Source organism: Squalius cephalus (genome assembly GCF_949319135.1).
Source record: "Squalius cephalus genome assembly, chromosome: 25".
Taxonomy (NCBI): Eukaryota; Metazoa; Chordata; class Actinopteri; order Cypriniformes; family Leuciscidae; genus Squalius; species Squalius cephalus.
Window position 1 is genome coordinate 23,360,187 of NC_137146.1, and position 19,965 is coordinate 23,380,151.

The 19,965-nt window shown below is 37.4% G+C and overlaps 1 protein-coding gene across 1 annotated transcript in view; it reads left to right on the forward strand.

Moving 5' to 3' along the window:
- The window catches only part of myo3a (myosin IIIA), a 77,966-nt gene that overhangs the window by 26,468 nt on the left and 31,533 nt on the right, over positions 1 to 19,965 (forward strand). Inside the window, exons 6-17 of the mRNA XM_079863830.1 lie at positions 5,811 to 5,887; positions 7,413 to 7,558; positions 11,521 to 11,586; positions 11,906 to 12,061; positions 12,971 to 13,009; positions 14,425 to 14,524; positions 15,188 to 15,304; positions 17,207 to 17,311; positions 17,385 to 17,468; positions 17,656 to 17,858; positions 18,993 to 19,091; positions 19,192 to 19,306. Of these exons, the coding sequence (XP_079719956.1) occupies positions 5,811 to 5,887; positions 7,413 to 7,558; positions 11,521 to 11,586; positions 11,906 to 12,061; positions 12,971 to 13,009; positions 14,425 to 14,524; positions 15,188 to 15,304; positions 17,207 to 17,311; positions 17,385 to 17,468; positions 17,656 to 17,858; positions 18,993 to 19,091; positions 19,192 to 19,306 (1,307 nt within the window). The remainder of the gene's footprint in view (positions 1 to 5,810; positions 5,888 to 7,412; positions 7,559 to 11,520; positions 11,587 to 11,905; positions 12,062 to 12,970; positions 13,010 to 14,424; positions 14,525 to 15,187; positions 15,305 to 17,206; positions 17,312 to 17,384; positions 17,469 to 17,655; positions 17,859 to 18,992; positions 19,092 to 19,191; positions 19,307 to 19,965) is intronic.

Consider the following 19,965-nt stretch of genomic DNA (forward strand, 5'->3'; position numbering starts at 1 on the left):
CCAGGAACACGGGGGAGTATGGCTACCGAGCCCACAGCCCTCTCCTCGGACAGCACGTCATATACGCATTTAGTCTATCTGACTTATTTGTGTGAACTCGTGAAATCTTATATACGCATTTATTCTATCTGACTTATTTGTAAATGTGAACTCGTGAAATCTCAATTCTCCAGCTGCCCTCGTCTTTGTTGTAAACTAATTCAAATCAAGCGCTCTTTGGTGACGTGGGTGATTACGTTACCGTTGCTCATCTGTCAATCATCGTATAAAGCCCGCCCTGACATTGTGATTGGTCCGAACAATTTTTGTTCGGGCATAATAGCTCCTCAACGGAGCGAGTCCAGACCGAACTTCCCGACCAAAAAATATTGTGGGCGGGGTTCGGGCTGGCACCCAGGCTAGTTCACATCCTCAGAATCATGCATTTCCTTGGCATTGTCAACACTATCAACTGTAAAATGAATCTGCAGCATTCAGGTGGTACAAGTCAAAGCTCTCTAAGTTGTTTACATTCATTATTAATGTAAAGTTATGTGCTTTGAGACATGAGGTCATTTAACTCCTTCTCTCGTGATGCTTTGCAGACTCTGCTGTGCGTTCATGTGTTTTGGAGGAGGCGTGGCTTTGGAGACGCTCTGAAGGGAATGTGGGATGTTATGTATTCAAATGCTATTGCTAGCCTCTCTGAAACAACCTACCCTACCTTTAAGTTGACTAAGGGTGTATTCACACCTGCCTCGTTTGGTTCGATTGAATCGAACTCTAGTTCGTTTCCCCCCTTGGTGCGGACCTTTTGGGCAGGTGTGAATACAGCAATCGAACTCGGGTGCGGATCAAACAATCGAACCGAGACCCAGCTGAAGAGGTGGTCTCGGTACGGTTCCAAACGAACTCTGGTACGGTTCGTTTACGGTGTGAACATGAACCGACCCAACTGCAGAAAACTGCGTCTTTTTATTTGACTGCTCTTATGAGGATACTTAACAAAACGGACATTTTGGCATAATGGTGTCTAAAGCGAGCGAGCGAGCCAGAGTGCGCGCACGGCAGAGAGAGAGGGAGCGAGAGACCTTGCGTGTGTGTGCCAGCTAGTGTGCCGCACCGACAATTGATTGCTTGGGTCCTTACATGCGCTTCGCATGTAAGGACCCAAGCAATCAATTGTCGGTGCGGGGGGGCTTTTATCTATACCATAGGCTATAGTTTCTTCATATTGCGTTTGTAGAGAATAACATCAAATCAGTAAAATAACAAATATTACATTACGAAATATCTCCATGCTGAGCCTGTTTGTGCACTTCCTGCTTTTCCCTGCTTGAGAATTCCTGTCCAATGAATGGACGACCTTAGCACACGTGTGGTTTTGTTTACACATTTTGGTTCACTTGCAAAAAGAGCAGTGTGAAAGCGAACCGTACCAAACAAAACAAATCAACATCCTATTTGGTCCGGACCAAAGCAAGTGAACTATCGGACTTTCCTGGTGTGAATACACCCTAAATAATTGGAGAAGTTCAGTACCAATGGAGGGAAGTAGTTTTCACCCGGAAGATCGAGTTATGACATTTTGATTAAACATTAGGAAAGTCAATTTGTTTTTGCAAAAATGTAACACATGCATATATGAATTGTTCACAATAAAATCGATAACGTACATTTATAAAATAGCTAGGGTAAATTTTCATTTCATGTCGACTTTAATTTTTGTGGTGCAAATGAAACAAAGATTATTACAAAATTTCACAATTATAATTCAGTACATCACTTGCCGTGTCTTTATAATTATTTGTGAAATTTACTAGCTAAAATATTACAGAGTAAATCCTACAATCGCTATTTTTAACTCGGTTAGAACACAATATTGACCAGTATTTAGGATTGTAACTATTGCAACCATGTTATAATAGACTATATAATCTGTATGTTGCAACTATCCATGTTATAGTAGACTATAAAATCTGTATAACCTATTGTGAAAACAGGATATTTGACTTAGTTACATTCTCTTTCTTCTCAAAACCACTCTCTCGTAGCTGAGTTTATCGTCAACCTAATTTTTCCAAAAAGAGTGCATTCGTTGAGTGCTTGGCCAGAGATGTGGCTGGGGGCGATATCTGTCTCCCACTGTCAGAAACGGAGCCACGGCGAGTGGGTGGCTGTCGGACCGCGACTGTATGCAGGGGTTCCACATGCCCACGTCTCAGAGCACGCTCAGAGTCACGCAGGGCTAATGCGTTATCCGTGTGAAGGGGCTTACGCTATGCTGAGCAGATAAAGCCCCCACACTGACTCATCTGAACGAAAAAAGCTGCATTATTAGACAAAATGAGCGAGAGGAAGGGGGGAATGGAGGAGGGCGCTTTGGTGGCTTTGTCATGAATATTCTAATTGGCAGTGTTATCTCTGATGATTATTAAGACCGGCCCCGGGGCCCCATGCAGATCTAATGTAGCAGAAAGGGAACAGCCGCAGGAGACTGTTTAGTGGGGGGTGTGTGTGTGTTTTTGTCTGTTGTTCTTCAGTACATCTATTGTCTGCTGTCCATTTTCAGCCCACAGCATATATGAATCCATGTTTTTGTATTTGTTTCTGGTGTTGTGGGGATTTAATATGTTCGTGGGTCTTGTGAATGCAAGGAATCCTTTTTGATACCGCCAACAATGGGATGTTTACTTAATGCTGGTGATTCATGCTATTTAAAAAGATCCTAAATGATTCATGTGTACATAGTTAATTTTAGCAGCACAAGATGTTTAATCTGCTCTAATCTAGACATTTCAGATTCTTTGTGATTAACAGATTTCAATTGAATTTGGCTATGTTTCATGGTTCTTCACAGCATAAATCCAATTCGTAATATCTTGTTTCCCAGGGAAAATTTTCTGAAGTTTGTGCTCAGAACACGTGACATTAGATTTGCATTTACTGAAGGAAAAGAATAGTGTTCATTTTAGGTAAGTATGTCACAAGTATGTGAATGCCAGACCACACAAGAATGGAGATTGGCTCTATATAGCCCTGATGGAGCTACAAAGTTTTTTTCAAAATAAAAACGGTAGAGACATGGAGGAGTATGTGGAGGTGTTTCTGAGTATCTTCCATTGTGCCACCTTCAGCAACATCACCCTCATCGGGGGGTTCTGGGTCGGACTCAATGGCGAAAGCCGGATGGTGATGCAGAGAGAAAACTCTTGCTGGACACTGGTTGAGTACATCAACTTTGCCTTATGGGTGGAAGGATCTTCTTTTACAGTGGGTGAGGTAGATGAGGATCCCACCACCAGCCCCACTTACCATCCATCACCACCCCAGAGCCAGACCCAGCACCCACACCCACTGTGGAGGTGGAGCAAGAGCCTACCGATGGCCAAGAAACCCAGCAAATGCCACCCCTATACGGCTCCGTCGGACTTCTCCATCCCTCAGGCTTCACCGGGGTACTCGCTCACACCGGAGTCGCCTCGGTCCACCGGCCCCCAGGCTCCACCTGGACCCCTCGTCGCCGGGACTCCGCCTAGGCCCCCGCTTCCATCGATGCCGCTGGGTCTCTCAGTCCATCGGAGTTCCCCTTGGCTCGTCCCTCCATCAGTTCTGCTGTGGTGCACCCTAGTCCTGGCCACCTCCCGCTGTGCTCTGGGCTCTCGTCGGCTGTCTACTCATTCATGGATTCTTCCACCATCCACTCCACCTGGTCTCTTCGACTGACATCTCTGCCTGTTTCCAGATCTTCTTCAGCTCTTCATCCACCTTCAGAGCCCCCTCCTTCCCCCCGCAGTCGAACTGTTAGACTGAGCTTCTCTGTCTCCATGCCAATCCGTCTCTACAGCATGACTTCACCATCCAGCTAGATTCATCATCAATCACCCCATCAAGGTCGGTCAGAAATCTTGGAGTAATATTTGATGACCAGCTGAACTTAAAAAGACAGCTCGGCCATGCAGGTTTGCACTGCACAACATCTGAAGATCAGGCCTTTCCTAACTGAGCATGCAACACAACTTCTCGTCCAGGCCCTGGTCATATCTAGGCTTGATTACTGCAATGCTCTTCTGGCTGGACTTCCATCATGTGCAACTAAACCTCTACAAATGATTCAGAATGCTGCAGCTCGTCTTGTCTTCAACGAGCCCAAAAGGGCCCACTTCACTCCTCTGTTCATCTCTCTGCACTAGCTACCACTCGCTGCTCGCATCAAGTTCAAGGCATTGACGCTTGCTTACAGATCTACCACAGGCTCAGCTCATTCACGGTTCCATCCTGGTGGAATGATCTCCCCACCCTCATCCGGAATGCAGAGTCGCTGACAACATTCAAAAGACAACTGAAAACTCATCTCTTCCGTGAGCACTTAACCTCATAAAAAATGATTTCCTTTAATCCTCCCTTGTCTGGCTTATGCTACTCTGAGCAATGCCTGAACTTAGTATTTTGAGCACTTCTTGCGTTGTTTTTGCCTCTTCACAATGACTCGCTTAATTTAGTCCTCATTTGTAAGTCGCTTTGGACAAAGGCGTCTGCTAAATGACTAAATGTAAATGTAAACCTACCTAACAATAACCAATCTCTTTGTTTTGCCTTTCCACAACCACCATTGTTTCCTTTCCATTCCTTTCCTTTCCAGTCTAGTTAAAAAAAGTCAAAAAGTGAAAACAAAAATTATTATTTTACACAATCGAGTTGTGCAGGGATGACGTCAAAAGCTGGAAGACTAATTCGCCTCTGGTTCCATTGAGATTTTGCTAGGGGTTTTATAATGGGGTTTTTCAATTTATGAGTAAAATACGGCCTCTTGTAAACATAATTTGACAAAATTTCGACATTTTGTTTTATATCGTAAACTGGACACACTCACACCCCAAATGTTCTTATCTAGTCACTTATTAGAAACATACTTTAAAAAAAAGGAAAAAGAGAATAACAGTTTAAAAAAAATTGTGTTTTCGATATGGGTGTGTGTAATTTACGTTGTAGAGCAAAACGTTAAGTTGTAATAAAGAGCACGAAGAAGGAGTAGAGAAACAATAACAGTCTTTAATTAAATAAACAAGGACCACTCAGGAGATCTCTGGGGAATACATAACACAATCACAATCACTAAGACGACAATTAACACCGAACAAAGAACTGAAGGCTTAAATACACTAGGGAGGCTAATCAATAGAAACTAAAACAGGTGCGTAACTCAATCAGTAACCAAGAAAACTAGTGACGTGACAAATGGTAACAAAGGAAACGGGTACAGGAACTAGAACTAAACCAAAACAACATGCACATGACAGTTGTTTTCCACTGACCTTATTTTACTCATAAGTTGAAAAACCCCATTATAAAACCTCATAGGAAAATCTCGAGGCAACCAGTGGCGAATTAGTCTTCTGGGTTTTGACGTAATACCTGCACCACTCTATTTAGCTTCTTATCTAAATTTCTCTAGTTTAAATGCATAGTTCACCCAAAAATTATAATTCTGTCTTCCTTTACTCTCCATCATGTCTTTAAAACTTCATATGACTTATAGCATAATGCCCATGCTGCTGTTACAGTGATATAATGACTTCTGTTTCAGTGAGGATTAGTGTTAGGTTACCATGATCACCGCAGACCAAGATTACAAATTCTATTTTGTTTGTAACCTTGTTTGATCTGTATTCAAATTGTTTCCATTGGCACTTGGCTAAAAGCCAGTTCATTGTCTGTCCATTATGTGCTTGCAGACGATCTAAAGACACTTAACCAGCAGTCATCCATAAAATCTTTTTGAATAACCTTACATAAAACTTTGTTTGTTTTGTGTTTCTTCCTTTCATTAGGAGTATCTGCCCAGCTTACAAACACCCGGCTGAGGAGGAACACTTCTGTCGGTACACCCTTCTGGATGGCTCCAGAGGTGAGACCCATTGGCAAGTCGTTTGCAAAGCATGGAGGTGACTTTGTGGACTGCAAATGTTTTTGTTAGCTTCGTTTTTTTCCATAAGATTTCCATATGAGAGAGGGGAAAAGGACTATAGCTCTGAAGTTGTTTTGAGTGTCAAAAGACAAAATTTCCATATGACTCAAGGGTAGAGGCTTACGTGCCTAGAATTTGTTCTAGGTGTCAATACAATCAAAACACAAACAGACATTTATCATTAGTGCACTTTTAGATTCCTAAACATCTGCAGTGAACATTCTGGGTTCATTTCTGGACTAATCACATGGATTAACCTTACACACTATTTGTGTTTCTAATTCTGAGGTAAGACCACCTGCATTCCATTCTCTGGTTTCTTGTTTTCTATACTGTGCAATTTTATAGATCAATAAAGAGATGTACATGTAATGTGTTTAATGGATAAATAAGCCATTTTGGTAACACTTTATTTTACAGTGTCCTTTTTATACATGTTTGATGTAGTTACTATAGTAATAACTATAAATTATGCATAATTACTTACAGTACAACTAACCCTAAACCAAACCTTAATCCTAACCCTAAACCTACATATAATTACTTAATATTACTCAGTCAGTACATAAATGTATAATTAAAACTTCAACAAGGGCACCTTAAAATAGTGTGATCGCCATTTTTCACCATTTTATACAGAAAACAAAATTTTGATTTGAAGCTATTTTGCCTTGGATCCATTTCATTTCTCTCAACCTACTACTCAACCTACTCTCAACTATTTTTAAATTTATATTTTCTATATTTTTATGAAAACAATCTTTTAAAATTAACATGCTTTTAGAGTGTGTAATATTCCTGTGTATTTTATATACTATTAAGCATATGTAGTTATGTAATTATAAGGTCATATAGTTAACATATGCAAAAAATGATATAATCAAGAACGCTTAATTTCCCAGAATGTCATTTACCTGTGTAAATTGTCTTGGAATTTAATTAAAAAAGTTAACACTTTATTCTAAGGGACGTAGTAACACATTACTACATGTTACTTACTTTAGTAAGAAAAGTAAATTATGGATAGTTACAAGTAACGAACCCTAAACCAAACCCTAACCCAAGTACATGTAGTTTATTAATATTACTCATTACTTATTTGTACAATGTAACTACATCACCTTAAAAATCATCACCAAAATAATTGCAATTCAAAATTCCAACTGATTAATTGAAAGGGAGACCATTCGTACATTTTATCACTTGATCATTTGAAAAACTGGCTTTTATTGACATATTTTTCTATTTCTGTTTTTTAAATATAAATAAATACTATGCATTATAACAAGTAAATAGGAATTTAAATTGGTAAAGCGGAACTGTGTAAAATATACAAATTACAAAAAATATGCCCTTCACCATTTTTGTGGCATTTAGTAATGCACTCTGGTTACTGTGTTCAGCAGTCAAGGTCCGTTATGAACATTTGTAGTTGAGTAATGAATGTGTTTGTATGTTTGACCAGGTCATCGCGTGTGAGCAGCAGCTCGACTCCACGTATGACGAGCGCTGTGACGTGTGGTCTCTGGGTATCACTGCCATAGAGCTGGGTGATGGAGACCCGCCCCTCGCTGAACTTCATCCAATGAGAGCTCTCTTCAAAATTCCAAGGTGACACGCCTTCATTTCAGTACATTTATGACACTTTTTGAGATTCAGACACAAAGGAACCTCACAGTCCACAGAGTCACGTTTGTATCAGTGTTTGGAATAATTTGTGATTTTAGCACAGAGATGAATGACACTGCTGTATAGTTGGGCCTTGGAGCTGTCAGAAATCAGTATATGTTCATTCTTAGGGCTTTTTTTTTTTTTTTTTTTTTTTTTTTTGAGGTTATAGCAGCTTTAATGTATGTCAGGTTCTTGAAATACATGTATCTTTGTGGATACAAGAAAGAGACCAAGCAATTTTTCTTTCCATTGTGCATCCACTTGTCTGAAGGTGAAATTTGATTGTTTACTGTTTTCGGGCTCAGAACAGAAACTGTTATCACTAGTGTCATCTTGATGGTGCAGCACTTTTGTGTTCTAATACACCTCTCTCTCTCTCTCTCTCTCTCTCTCTCTCTCTCTCTCTCTCTCTCTCTCTCTCTCTCTCTCACACACACACACACACACACACACACACACACACACACACACACACACACACACACACACACATACATACATACAGCATCTATTGATTGAGCTCTGTGCTGTCAGAGCAGTGGTGTGTATGGGGGGGGGGTATAATCACAGAGCGGTGTGGTAATGTTTTTGACTGCTCATGTACACACTGCAGGCAGTCTTTGTTGGGTCTCTCAAATGTTCCCGTTTCCTGCTTAGAAGAAAAAACACACCTTACACCCCTCACCCATCCAGACTGACTACGAGCAATGCAATGTGACAAAACCATTATAATCTCAAATATTTCACTCAAGATTAATTTTGAAATGTATTTGGATATACACTAGCACTTTATTTTACAGTCCTGTTCTGCATGTACATATAGGTGCTTATTACAGCAATTACAATAACTGGCTTATAAGGCACTAACTCTGAACCCACCCTTAACCCATGTAGTTGCCTTATTACCTACATTCTTGGGTAAGTACACTGTAAGTACATGTACTGTAAAATAAATGTAACCAGCATTTTAAAATGTTTTTGAAAGAAGTCTCTTCTTCTTTTTTTGGCATTTATTTGATCAAAAATATAGTAAAAAACTCTACTTGTGAAATCTTATTACTTAAAATAATAATTTAACATAAATCTTTTCTATGTTAATGTCATGTATTCCTGTGATGCAAAGCTGAATTTTCAGCATCATTACTTTAGTCGTCAGAGTCACATGATTCTTCAGAAACATTTCTGATTATTATCAATGTTCAAAACAGTTGTGCTGCTCAATATTTTTCTGGAAATGGTGATACCTTATTTTTTTAGGATTCTTTGATGAATGCAATGATCAAAAGAATAGCATTTATTTGAAATATAATTTTGTTGTTGCTGTTGTTGTTGCTGTTGTTGTTGCTGTTGTTGTTGTTGTTGTTGTTGTTGTTGTTGTTGTTGTTGTTGTCTTACTGTCACATTTGATCAATTTAATGCATCTTTGCTAAAAAAAAGTATGTTTTTTTTTTGAAAAAACAACAACATTTTGAGCAGTAAAGATTTATAGTTCAGATTACATTTATATATTCATAAAAATGTATGATATTATAAAATATATTTCATTTATACTAAAAAAAATGTTTTAATATCTATTTAATATTTTTTTCGGTAACACTTTATTTTAAGGTGACGTAGTTACACATTACTGCATGTACTTACTGGAGTAATTACAGTAAATTATGCATAATTACTAGTAACTAAACCAAACCCTAACCCTAACTCTATAGTAAGTACATGTAGTTAACTAATATTACTCGGTACTTATTTGAGTAAGTACAAAGTAACTATGTCACCATAAAAATAGTGGAATGTTTCTAATTTGTATTGCTAATTCTTAAAAAAAATGTGTCTTTTAGTTACTAAATCCAAAATTGATCTAAAAGATTAGATCAAAATGAGTCTTTGTTTTGGGTAGTGCTCTGTTATATCTTGCCACTCCATATGTGTCTTTTTTAGATCCCCATTTTATTGCAGAACTGTCATGTTTCAGGTTTGCATTAGTCAGATTTGAGCTCATGTCTCTTATGTTGAATGATGTTGTCTTGGGTCGAATCATAGAGTTGATCTGGTATGACGGTGGCACTGCAGGGTTTGAGGGTTGGTGCCCATTGAACTGCACTAGGCCAGTGGCACATGCTGATGGCATGTTAAGTGTTACGTTTGTGTGACCCAGATTAGAGCAGACTAAGCCTCGAGCCATGGAACATGTCTGCGTTCAGCCCCCCTGCCACCAACAAAGCAAACCAGGAATACACACATGTAGCTAGTGGACAGGAGCTTAAAAGCCAAAATGAACCAGAAATAAACACATCCAATGACATGCTCAATCTGAATATGCCACTCACACGTGAACAGGTGCAAATAGAACAAAAACTAAGGGTCTCAATAAATGCGTTTTAAATATATTCCACTTGCAGTGTATTAACATAAAAAAATATTAAAGGCAGTTTTTTTTATCAAGAAATTAGTACTTTTATTCAGCAAGGATGCATTAAGTTGATCAAAAAGTAAGTGAAGGCGTTTATAATGCTTCAAATAAATGCTGTATTTGAACTTTATATTCATAAAAGAATCTTGAAAAGATGCACAAAAGTATGAAGCAGCACAACATTGATAATAAGAAATGTTTTTGAGCTGATTTAAGTGTTTCTTAAATCAGCATATTAGACTGATTTCTGAAGTATCATGTGACTGAAGACGGGCGCAATGATGCTGAAAATTCAGCTGAATATATATTTAAATAGAAAAGTTTTTTTTTTAACTGTAACCATTACATCTTACCGACCCCACATTTTTTAAACATTGATTATTTGCAGCTTTTATTGGTGATGTGATTAACCAAAACAAAAGCAAAAACACATCCCAGCCTACTTTACTGCTGTTGTCTTGTGGTTTTTGAATGCCGTGCTCTTAACATTGTGCTTTAAATTGCAGATGGCATGTTGTTTTCATCTGTAATCTTTTTGTTTTATGCTGCTGTGTTTTCGATAAGGATGCATTTTAATAGTCCAAGCGTTTCTCCTGCCGTTTCCATTGACACCAGCTGTTTGTGTGGGGTGCAGCGTGAGATAAGCAGAGATGTATGCCCCCCCATTAGGGTAATGAATCGCTGTCAGAGGCACAGAGCGCGCTCCTGTCGTGCTAGCCGTTGAGCTGGAGTGCACCTCCTCAACCCTGCTCTCCCTCTGTTAATAGCACCCTTCACCAGGACACCAAATGATGGCTAATTAGCTCTATTGTTCCACAGCAGGGAATGCTTGTCAGATCCTCCGTGACACCGTTTAAGTGTTTATGTCCTTACTTATTTACATGTACAGGGAAAAGCATTCTGGCAGCCTTCATGGACAAAACTTCTCACAAGAACACAAAATTCCTGAAAATGCTGTTTCACTTGTGCAACCTCAGCCTTGAATAAAAACATAATGGAGAGCGGGAATAACTGTCACACTTTTTTCCCCATTTAATATTTCGCAGGTTTTATTTTTTTTATTGTTTTTTTTTTCTGTATAGACACAAAGCTTCGAGCCTTCACTACAAAACATTACTAGTTATTCATTAGTCATTGCCCAAAAAAAAAAAAAAAAAAGACACAGTTCATTTACCCTGCTGCAGGGCACGTTCTCCCACACACTTGGGATACAAATGGGTACTGATGAATAACTCAATAACTGAATAACTCGCAGATATGCATTTTGGTATATAGACATTTTTCTTTGCGTATACGCTATATTGTCTATCTATGCTTATAAGGACCATTAAAATTATTCATCTAAACAGCAGATAATTTTAAACCGTAATCTAATAATTTTATCAAGTGAGGAACCTTTGAAATTAATGGGATCAATTTGCTGCGAGCGGTTCTCTCCTCAATTCTCATCTCACACTTATCTTTGCCTATTTATCTGTTTTTCTCTGAACAGAAATCCTCCACCCACCCTACATCAACCAGAGCTCTGGTCAAACGATTTTAACGATTTTATATGCAAGTGAGTAACACAGATTAAGTGCATTTCTATTTGTATTTGCCAGTGATGCACATAGATTACAAAGGTTAATGGTTGTAAAAGTTTTGTTAGTTTTTCTTTTCTATACCGATTTTGTAGGTTAATTACTCTCATAAAGAGCTTCTCATAAAGCTTCATCATACTCCAATGAACCGCCTGCTGTTTTTACCAGAACATTGTTTGTAACTGAATTAATCTCAACAACCTTTAGCTTGTGTTTTTCCTTATCATTTGCCATTTGATGTGACATCTTGGACATTTCAGCACAAATTCTCACATTTTTCGATTGTATCCCCTTCAGGTGTCTGATAAAGGATTTTGAGCTCAGGCCCAATGTGTTTGACCTTCTTCAGCATGTCTTCATCAAACAGATTGTGGGCCGAGAGAGGATATTGCAGATGCAGCTGATGGAGCTGATCGACCTCAACCAGCAAATCGGCGTTATTGAGAAAACAAGGTAATAAGACGTAAATATCAGCTCTAGTGCTTTCTGTGAGTAGTCTTGTTTAATGACACAAGGTCTGGGCTCTAAAGCTGCTGCGTTTGGCCAAGAACCGCCCACTTACTCAGGAAGAGGTCATCGGACTTATAATCATTTTAAAACTTACATAAACATGTAGATGAAAATATGGTATTTCTGCTGAATGCAGTTTTAACCATTGTGGCTGGACCAGTTAGAAGGGCCGAGACCCCCATCATAACCCCTGCTATGCCTCTAATGCCCGGTACATGTTGTACGATTTTGAGCTGTCCTAGACGAAAGATGACCAATCGTGGCGATTTCTGTGGTCCAACGTCGGACAGTGAGAGAGGTTCAAAGACAGCCATTGTCCCGGTCTTGTGACCTTAGATAGCCTGCGATAATTTTCTGACAGTGTCCGAAATAGAGCATAATCTTCTCACAGCTACGACCTACGCTACTGACTAGCCATTAAAAATGCAACATGAAATGACATATTGATCATGCGACATGGTGATTAAACTTAAAACTACTTGCCTCAAGCTCCATTTGCAAAATTTTGCATGCCAAATTGGCCTCTTTTCCCTGGCCATGACCTCATCCACATTCTCCTCTTTCGCTTACTCTTTTTTTCAGCGCACATAAAAACCACAATTGCAAAAGTGTGATTCATCTTGCTCTATTTGTTTACCACTAGCGCATGCTAATACATTTATTCTTCTATATTAACTTGCGTCATCGTAGCCTATGGTTCAGTAGGTGTCATCATCGTACAGTCTACATGCATGTTGTACCCAAGTTTATTAGATCAATGTCGTGCAGTGATTTGTAATGATCTTATAGGATTGCCGAAATCGCACAGTCTGAAGCAGGCATTAGATATTAACTTTATTTTTATCATTTAAGCCATCTTGGAATGACAGAAAGGAGAGACAGTGATTCCAGGTATGAGATATTGACTGTCACATGGGCTAGATCAACCCTACTTCCTGTGGATGTAGTAGTAGCAGCTTCCTGTATCTGGCCATGTGTTGTGGCAACTCCCCTTGTTACTTTCCCAAAAGTGTTCATTGTGTACCCAATGTTGTGTTCTTGTGTTTTCACAAAATTTAAATGTGTAAATATATGGTTTGGACCAGCGTTAAGGGTCTGCCTACACTGGATACTTGCTTTACCCAGTATTTTTTTCAACTACATTACATACACCTTCCTTCTAAGACAGCATTTGTTACTCACAAGAAGCATGAAAGGGCTTGCTATTAGCATGTTGCTAAGCTAACAACATTTGTGTTTGATTTGGAAGGACTTTAGGAAGCATAAACAATACAAAACACAAAAACTGGGTAAACTAGTTCATCTATGTTATTTATGGGTAAAACTAGTTGAGATAATTCAATAATACCATTTAGGTTTGTTGTTGTTTTTTTTAAAGCATGGTAAGTCAGCATTTCTTTGTTAGCACATTCGATAAGTTTTTTTTTTTTTCCGCAAAGCATTCTGAAATTACTGTCTACATTAAGGTATATTTTAAGGCAGCATAATTATTAATACATGTGCAAATGTTTTTTTTTAAAGAGGTCTCTTCTACTCACCTTGGCTGCATTTATTTAAACAAAAATAAAGTAAAAAGTATTCTGAAATATTATTGATTATTGATATCAATTTAAAAGAACTGTTTTCTATTTGAACAAAATGTAATTTATTCCTGTGATGAAAGCTGAATTTTCAGCATCATTACTCCAGTCTTGAGTGTCACATGATCCTTCAGAAGTCAATCTAGTATGCTGATTTGCTGGCCAAGAAACAATTCTGATTATAATCAACGCTAAAAACCATTGTGCTGCTTAATATTTTTTGTGGAAACCATTTTTTCAGGATTCTTTGATGAATAAAATGCTCAAAAGAACAGCATTTATTTGAAATATAATTGTGTAACAATTTAAAAGTCTTTACTGTCATTTTTATCAATTTAATGCATCTTTGCTAATACATTTATTTTGGAAAAGAAATTGTACTGACAAACCTTTGAACAGAAGTGTATTTTTTATGCTTGTTACAGCATCTAATTTTTGTTTAATGACATTGTCAAACTCATATTGAATATGGTGTGATAATTATGTTGCGTAGCTTTTGAAACAAAGCTAAATAGTAGAATAACCTTGAAATAAAGATAGAAATTAGTTATGGGGCTCTTTAAATGAATTGGGTAAAAAAGCAATTTTTATATAACTATTGATTTCTATTTCATCATTAACTTTTAATGCCTTTATCAATAATTCCAACAAGGTCATTTGTATGAGTAATTTATGTGATTTTAACTTCCATGGTTGCTTTTCATAGACTTTGATCCTGTGTTGCAGGCATGAGCGTATCCACACCAAAAAAGGCAGCCACATGAAGTCTCAAAGTCAAACGTGTGATGACGTGGAAGATCTGGCAGTCCTAGAGGTTCTGGATGAAGTAAGAATATATATACACAGGCCCCACAAGAGAAAGGCCAAAGAACACACACACTAGTTTTGATCATCAATACACGACTCATGAAAGACAGGAAATTTCCCATCCCTCTGTCAGACAGCCCATTCATTCCATTCATTTTTCTTACATTTTCCAGGAGCATTTTTCAGAGAGACTGTCAAGTGACCATAACTCTTCCTAGCAGTCTCATATTTTAACTGTCAAGTGAATAAATAGACAGATTAGTGAACAATAACAGAGTTTGTATTGGAAAACATTTAAGGTGATCTATCAATTCAGAGGGGGTCTCATTGACACTAGATATATTTTCTCATCCATTATGGTAGCAGTTTTGACAGGAAGCGCTTGAATTATGCCTATGTCCTTGGACTGATATCACCAGATGGAAACCTGTGATGTGTGTAACTGTCTTGTATGGTCATATTAGGCGCATATGGCAACAACAAAGTACATAGTGTGCCGTAATCACAATGTAAAGAGTTCTGAATGCAGTAGTCTAGATAATGAATCATCTTACTGTGTCTAGGTTCGGTCATGCATGAAAATGGAGACTCCTGTGCGGTATTGGTGGTTATTTTGTTGTGCAGTGGTGTGCAGTGGTTTGATGGGATGGCCATCTGTGATGTGTAATTGTTTCTCTGTTAGAACACAATCACCGAACAGCTACAGAGACGTTACACAAAGGAGAAGATCTACACCTATGTTGGAGACATCCTTATAGCGGTCAATCCATTCCAGAATACGGAGCTATATACGCCTGAGGTGCGTGTATAATATTTCATTATGGATGCCATCAACATTTCATAGTCGGCTACATTCCATTTGCTGCCAAATCTCTCACTCGCTTTCTTTCTCATCCGTCAGTTTTGTGTCATTGTATTCTGCAGAAAGAGTGTATATTTTATTTCCCTTTTCCATTCATGCATTGCACATGCTCTCCTCTCTCTTGATTCCCTTGTAAAAAAAAAAACAGAAGTACACTTTAGGATACCTTTAAAAAGAGTACTTATTACGGAAATAATATACTTTTAAAGTATAAAGTTGTGAATTATTATTATTATTTTTACAGCTAATTACATGTTTATTGCAATTAAATGAAAATGTATTTGAATTTTTTTATGCAATTAGCTGAACATTAGAACAGTAGATGTGTATCTATGTATCTTTATGTGTAATTTCATAATTCGGTAACATTAAGTTCATTTGTTAACATTAGTTAATGTTTTAACTAATATGAACTTACAATGAGAAATAAATTTGTTACTGTGTTTATTAATCTTTGTTAATGTTAGTTAATAAAAATACAGCTGTTCATTGTTCTTGTTAGTTCACAGTGCATTAACTAATGTTAACGAATACAACTTTTGATTTTAATAATGTATTACTAAATCAAAATTAACATTAACAAAGATTAATAAATGTAGAAGAACAGTTAATTATTAGTTCATGTTAACTAATGAAACCTTATTGTAAAGTGTTACCCATAATTCTATTGTCTTTGAAATATGGTTTGTGTACTGCCAAATGGACTGAAAAGCATTTATGATGAACTAAAATATACTTTTAATGACATTTCTATTTTAACTTTTGTCATGTATTTAAATATGTTTGTAATTACACATTTGATCTGATGAAGTTGCAATTTGTACATTTAAAATAAGGGATATTTCACTCGTAAGACTTTCGTTCATCTTTGGGACACGAATATTGTAATGAAATCTTGGGTAACACTTTATTTTACAGTGTCTTTGTTACATATGTTACATGTACTTACCATAGTAATAACAGTAAATGATGCATAATTACATGCAACTAACCCTCAACCAAACCCTAATCCTACCCTAACCCTAGAGTAAGTACATGTAGTTAATTAATATTACTCAATACTTAAATATATAATTACACTGTAACAATGACACCTTAAAATAAAGTGTAACCAAATCTTGTAATATGAAAACTTACTAAAACACTAAACACAAAAAACTTAAACACACAATAGTTACAAATTATAATCAATTAGTATGTTAGTCAGCACATCAAAGTAGGTGTACTTCTTCAAAGCATGACAAAACATTATTAAAACAATGATTTATAATGTAAAACTTTTAATTTTACATTATTACAAACTTTTTTAGTGTTACTTAAGCCTGTTAAGAAACAGTCATGAAAGTGTACTCTCTTTAAGTACACTTAAATGGCACTTTATTTCATTACTGTATTATCTGTAAGTACAGATTTTTTAAAAATAAACTTTTCAGATTAGAATTACACTATGAATGCACATTCAATACAAATAAGCTCACTTCTTTTTCACAAGGGTTTTCATCATACTTAATTCATTAGAGATGTTTGGTTTTTGATTTGAATGCAATCAGACTAATGATTTTGACCGCGCGGATGATCAAATAAATTGCCATAAACTTGCATTAATCTAGCAAGCTTATTACAACATACTGACAACAACCAACACTGTAGCAACCATTTAGCACTGCCCTGACAACCCATTAAACACCCTAGCTAATGCATAGCAACGCCTCAGCAACCATTCATAACAGCTTAGCAATAGCAGCAATATGCTAAAAACACTTTGAACATCAAAACAACCGTCTAGCAATGCTAGGTGCATCTGGAATACCCTTGTTGAATACTTTGTTTCTCTGGCAGCATTCTAAGATTTACGTTGGAGCCAAAAGAACGTCCAACCCTCCTCATATATATGCAGTCGCAGACATCGCATATCAATCCATGGTGTCCTATAATGCTGATCAGGTAGAGTATGTTCCTCTATGAGCTGCTGGAGTGTCTCAGTCGTGGTCTGAACCGTGCTCATCTCTGTGTGCAGTGCATTGTCATCAGCGGAGAGAGTGGCTCTGGGAAAACAGAGAGCGCCCACCTGTTAGTCCAACAGCTCACCGTCCTCGGAAAGGTTTGGAGAGTGGCTTCATCTTCTCACTGTTGTATTATGTCAAGTTGTTGTCATGCATTGTCTCATATAACTTCTTGCTTTCTTTCTTCTCAAAAAATACAATTCTTTCAACTCAAATAAATGTTATGCTCATTTATTGGGAAGTAGTTGACCAGTTCTTTTTGTATTTTTTTTTTTTTTTTTTCAGGCCAACAACCGGACCCTCCAGGAGAAGATTTTGTTGGTCAATAGTCTGGTGGAAGCCTTTGGGAATGCCTGCACTGTGATCAATGATAACTCCAGTCGCTTTGGGAAGTATCTGGAGATGAAGTTCACCTGTGGAGGCACGGTGGTGGGAGCTCAGATCTCAGATTACCTCCTGGAGAAGTCTCGGGTCGTACACCAGGCTGTGTAAGAGTCCTCTCGTCGCATGTGACCTTGACCTTGAACAAATTCAGCATGCATACTAAATTAAATATTAAATCATTGGATTGATCAAAATGACTGAACACATTTTTTGTTTAATAGTTATCCTGTTTTATCAGTTAGCATTTTCAATGAATATGGTACATCATTTGTTTAAAAAGAAAAAAGACAACCATTAAGCCTTCATTGTTTTCAACAAATTATATGACCTTATATTTCCCATACATTAAAGTTGGAGGTTGTGATAGGCTAGTCTTTTCTTCCCTGTTGTGACATATATCAGAGTAAAACAGCCTCTTGAACAATAAAAATGTTGGGCAGGACTTGATTTTTGTCCATCGGGAATTGGTTTGATGGTTGTGGTTTGCTATTACTATGATCTCATGTGAGTGACAGGTTGTCCCGCCCTCACGCTAGTAAACACGTCATCAGAGAAGAGATGAGATGTCGCTGCAAGAGGGAGGGGAAGTTACTTTAAGATTATGAGGGCACATCAATTCAAAAAAGAAAAGAAAATAATGATGTGCACGGATAAATAATTTATAATAAATAATTTATAATAAATAATGCAATATTCCGTTGAAAAAAAAACAATAAAAAAAACAAATTTGATTTAATGTTGATTTTAAAGGAAAACATTTGTTTGATTTTTTTTTTCTTACAATAAATGTTGTAAAAAGTATGAATGTTGGATGGTTGAGCTTCATTAATCCAGAAGACTACAATATATGTAAAACATTCCATGTGTTCACTTACCATCATTTACCACCAGCAATTTCACTCAATTGCTGAGATGCTAAAGTCTACAGAGCCCCTAAAGGGACATGGTGAAGGAAAAAAAAAAATAGATGGAGGAAAACATATTTGTCAATGTTTTTGCGTTCTCTCTTCCCCCGAGAAACTTTGCATTCCCTCGCAAAAACTTTAGTGTTCCGCCAAGAAACTTTGTGTTTGCTCGCAAAGAGTTTAAAAGGTTTTGCGAGTGAACGCAAAGTTTCTCGAGAGAACGCAAAAATATTGACTTATTATTTTTCTTCCCATCTACTTTCTTTTTCACTACCACGTCCCTTTAGGGGCTCCATAAAAATCCATTCTATAACCAAGCATTCTTTTCATCAGGGGGGAGCGTAACTTTCACATCTTCTACTATATCTATTCTGGTCTGGCAGAGAGGAAGAAACTCGGCCACTACAAGCTGTCAGACAGCAAAACTCCAAAGTAAGTTCTTGAACACCTGATAACAGCCTGCTGCTTTTATCTCTATCCTCATCTGACATCCTTTTTTCTGTTTTGTACTCTTTGTTTTTCTCAATTCCAGGTATCTCCACAATGAGAATGTTAAATTAGTGCCTGACATTGTGGGCAATTCCTTCTATAAGGAGCAGTTTGAGACTGTGGAGCAGTGCTTCAAAGTCATCGGTTTCACCCTAGAGGTACACAAGAATTCTAGTATATAGTGACATTTTTAATAAGTGTTCTTTGCTGCAAAGAACTTTTATTTTTGTACTTTCTTTCAAGTAGAGTCAGCATTTCAATAATACGTGTCATTTAGAACATTGATTTCGTTTTTTGGGGTTTTTTTTGCCAATTGTAGGCGATCGCACTGACTGTCGTTACACTAAAATGCAAAAGTTGTTTCTTTTGGAGAAGGGGCTAAAAGGCCCTTATAGTTACTAAATAATGAAGGGTGATACAGTTGTAATCAAAATTATTCAACCTCCATTGCAAATCAGGTTTGTTGGCAAAATTTACAGACTTTTAGCTGTTTGCAATGAACAAATCAAACAAAAGTAACTGAAATAGCTCAACACAACAAAGTGGTTTCCCCAAATTCAACTGAAAATGCAACTTTAAATGACTTCTGCAGTCTCAAAATTATTCAACCCCCTGAATAGGGTATATGTCGAACGTCGCATTACGAAACCGGAAAACAGAACGCATCGCTTCCGGTTCAGGTCTTTTGTATGTGCTTCTTGCATTTTTTTACTGTTTTACTCAAGATAACTTAAAAGGAGCGAGCAAAGATGATCATAACCAATGTCCCTCGCATGTGGAGATCGATATTTAAAAGTAAAAAAAAAAAAAAATCTTC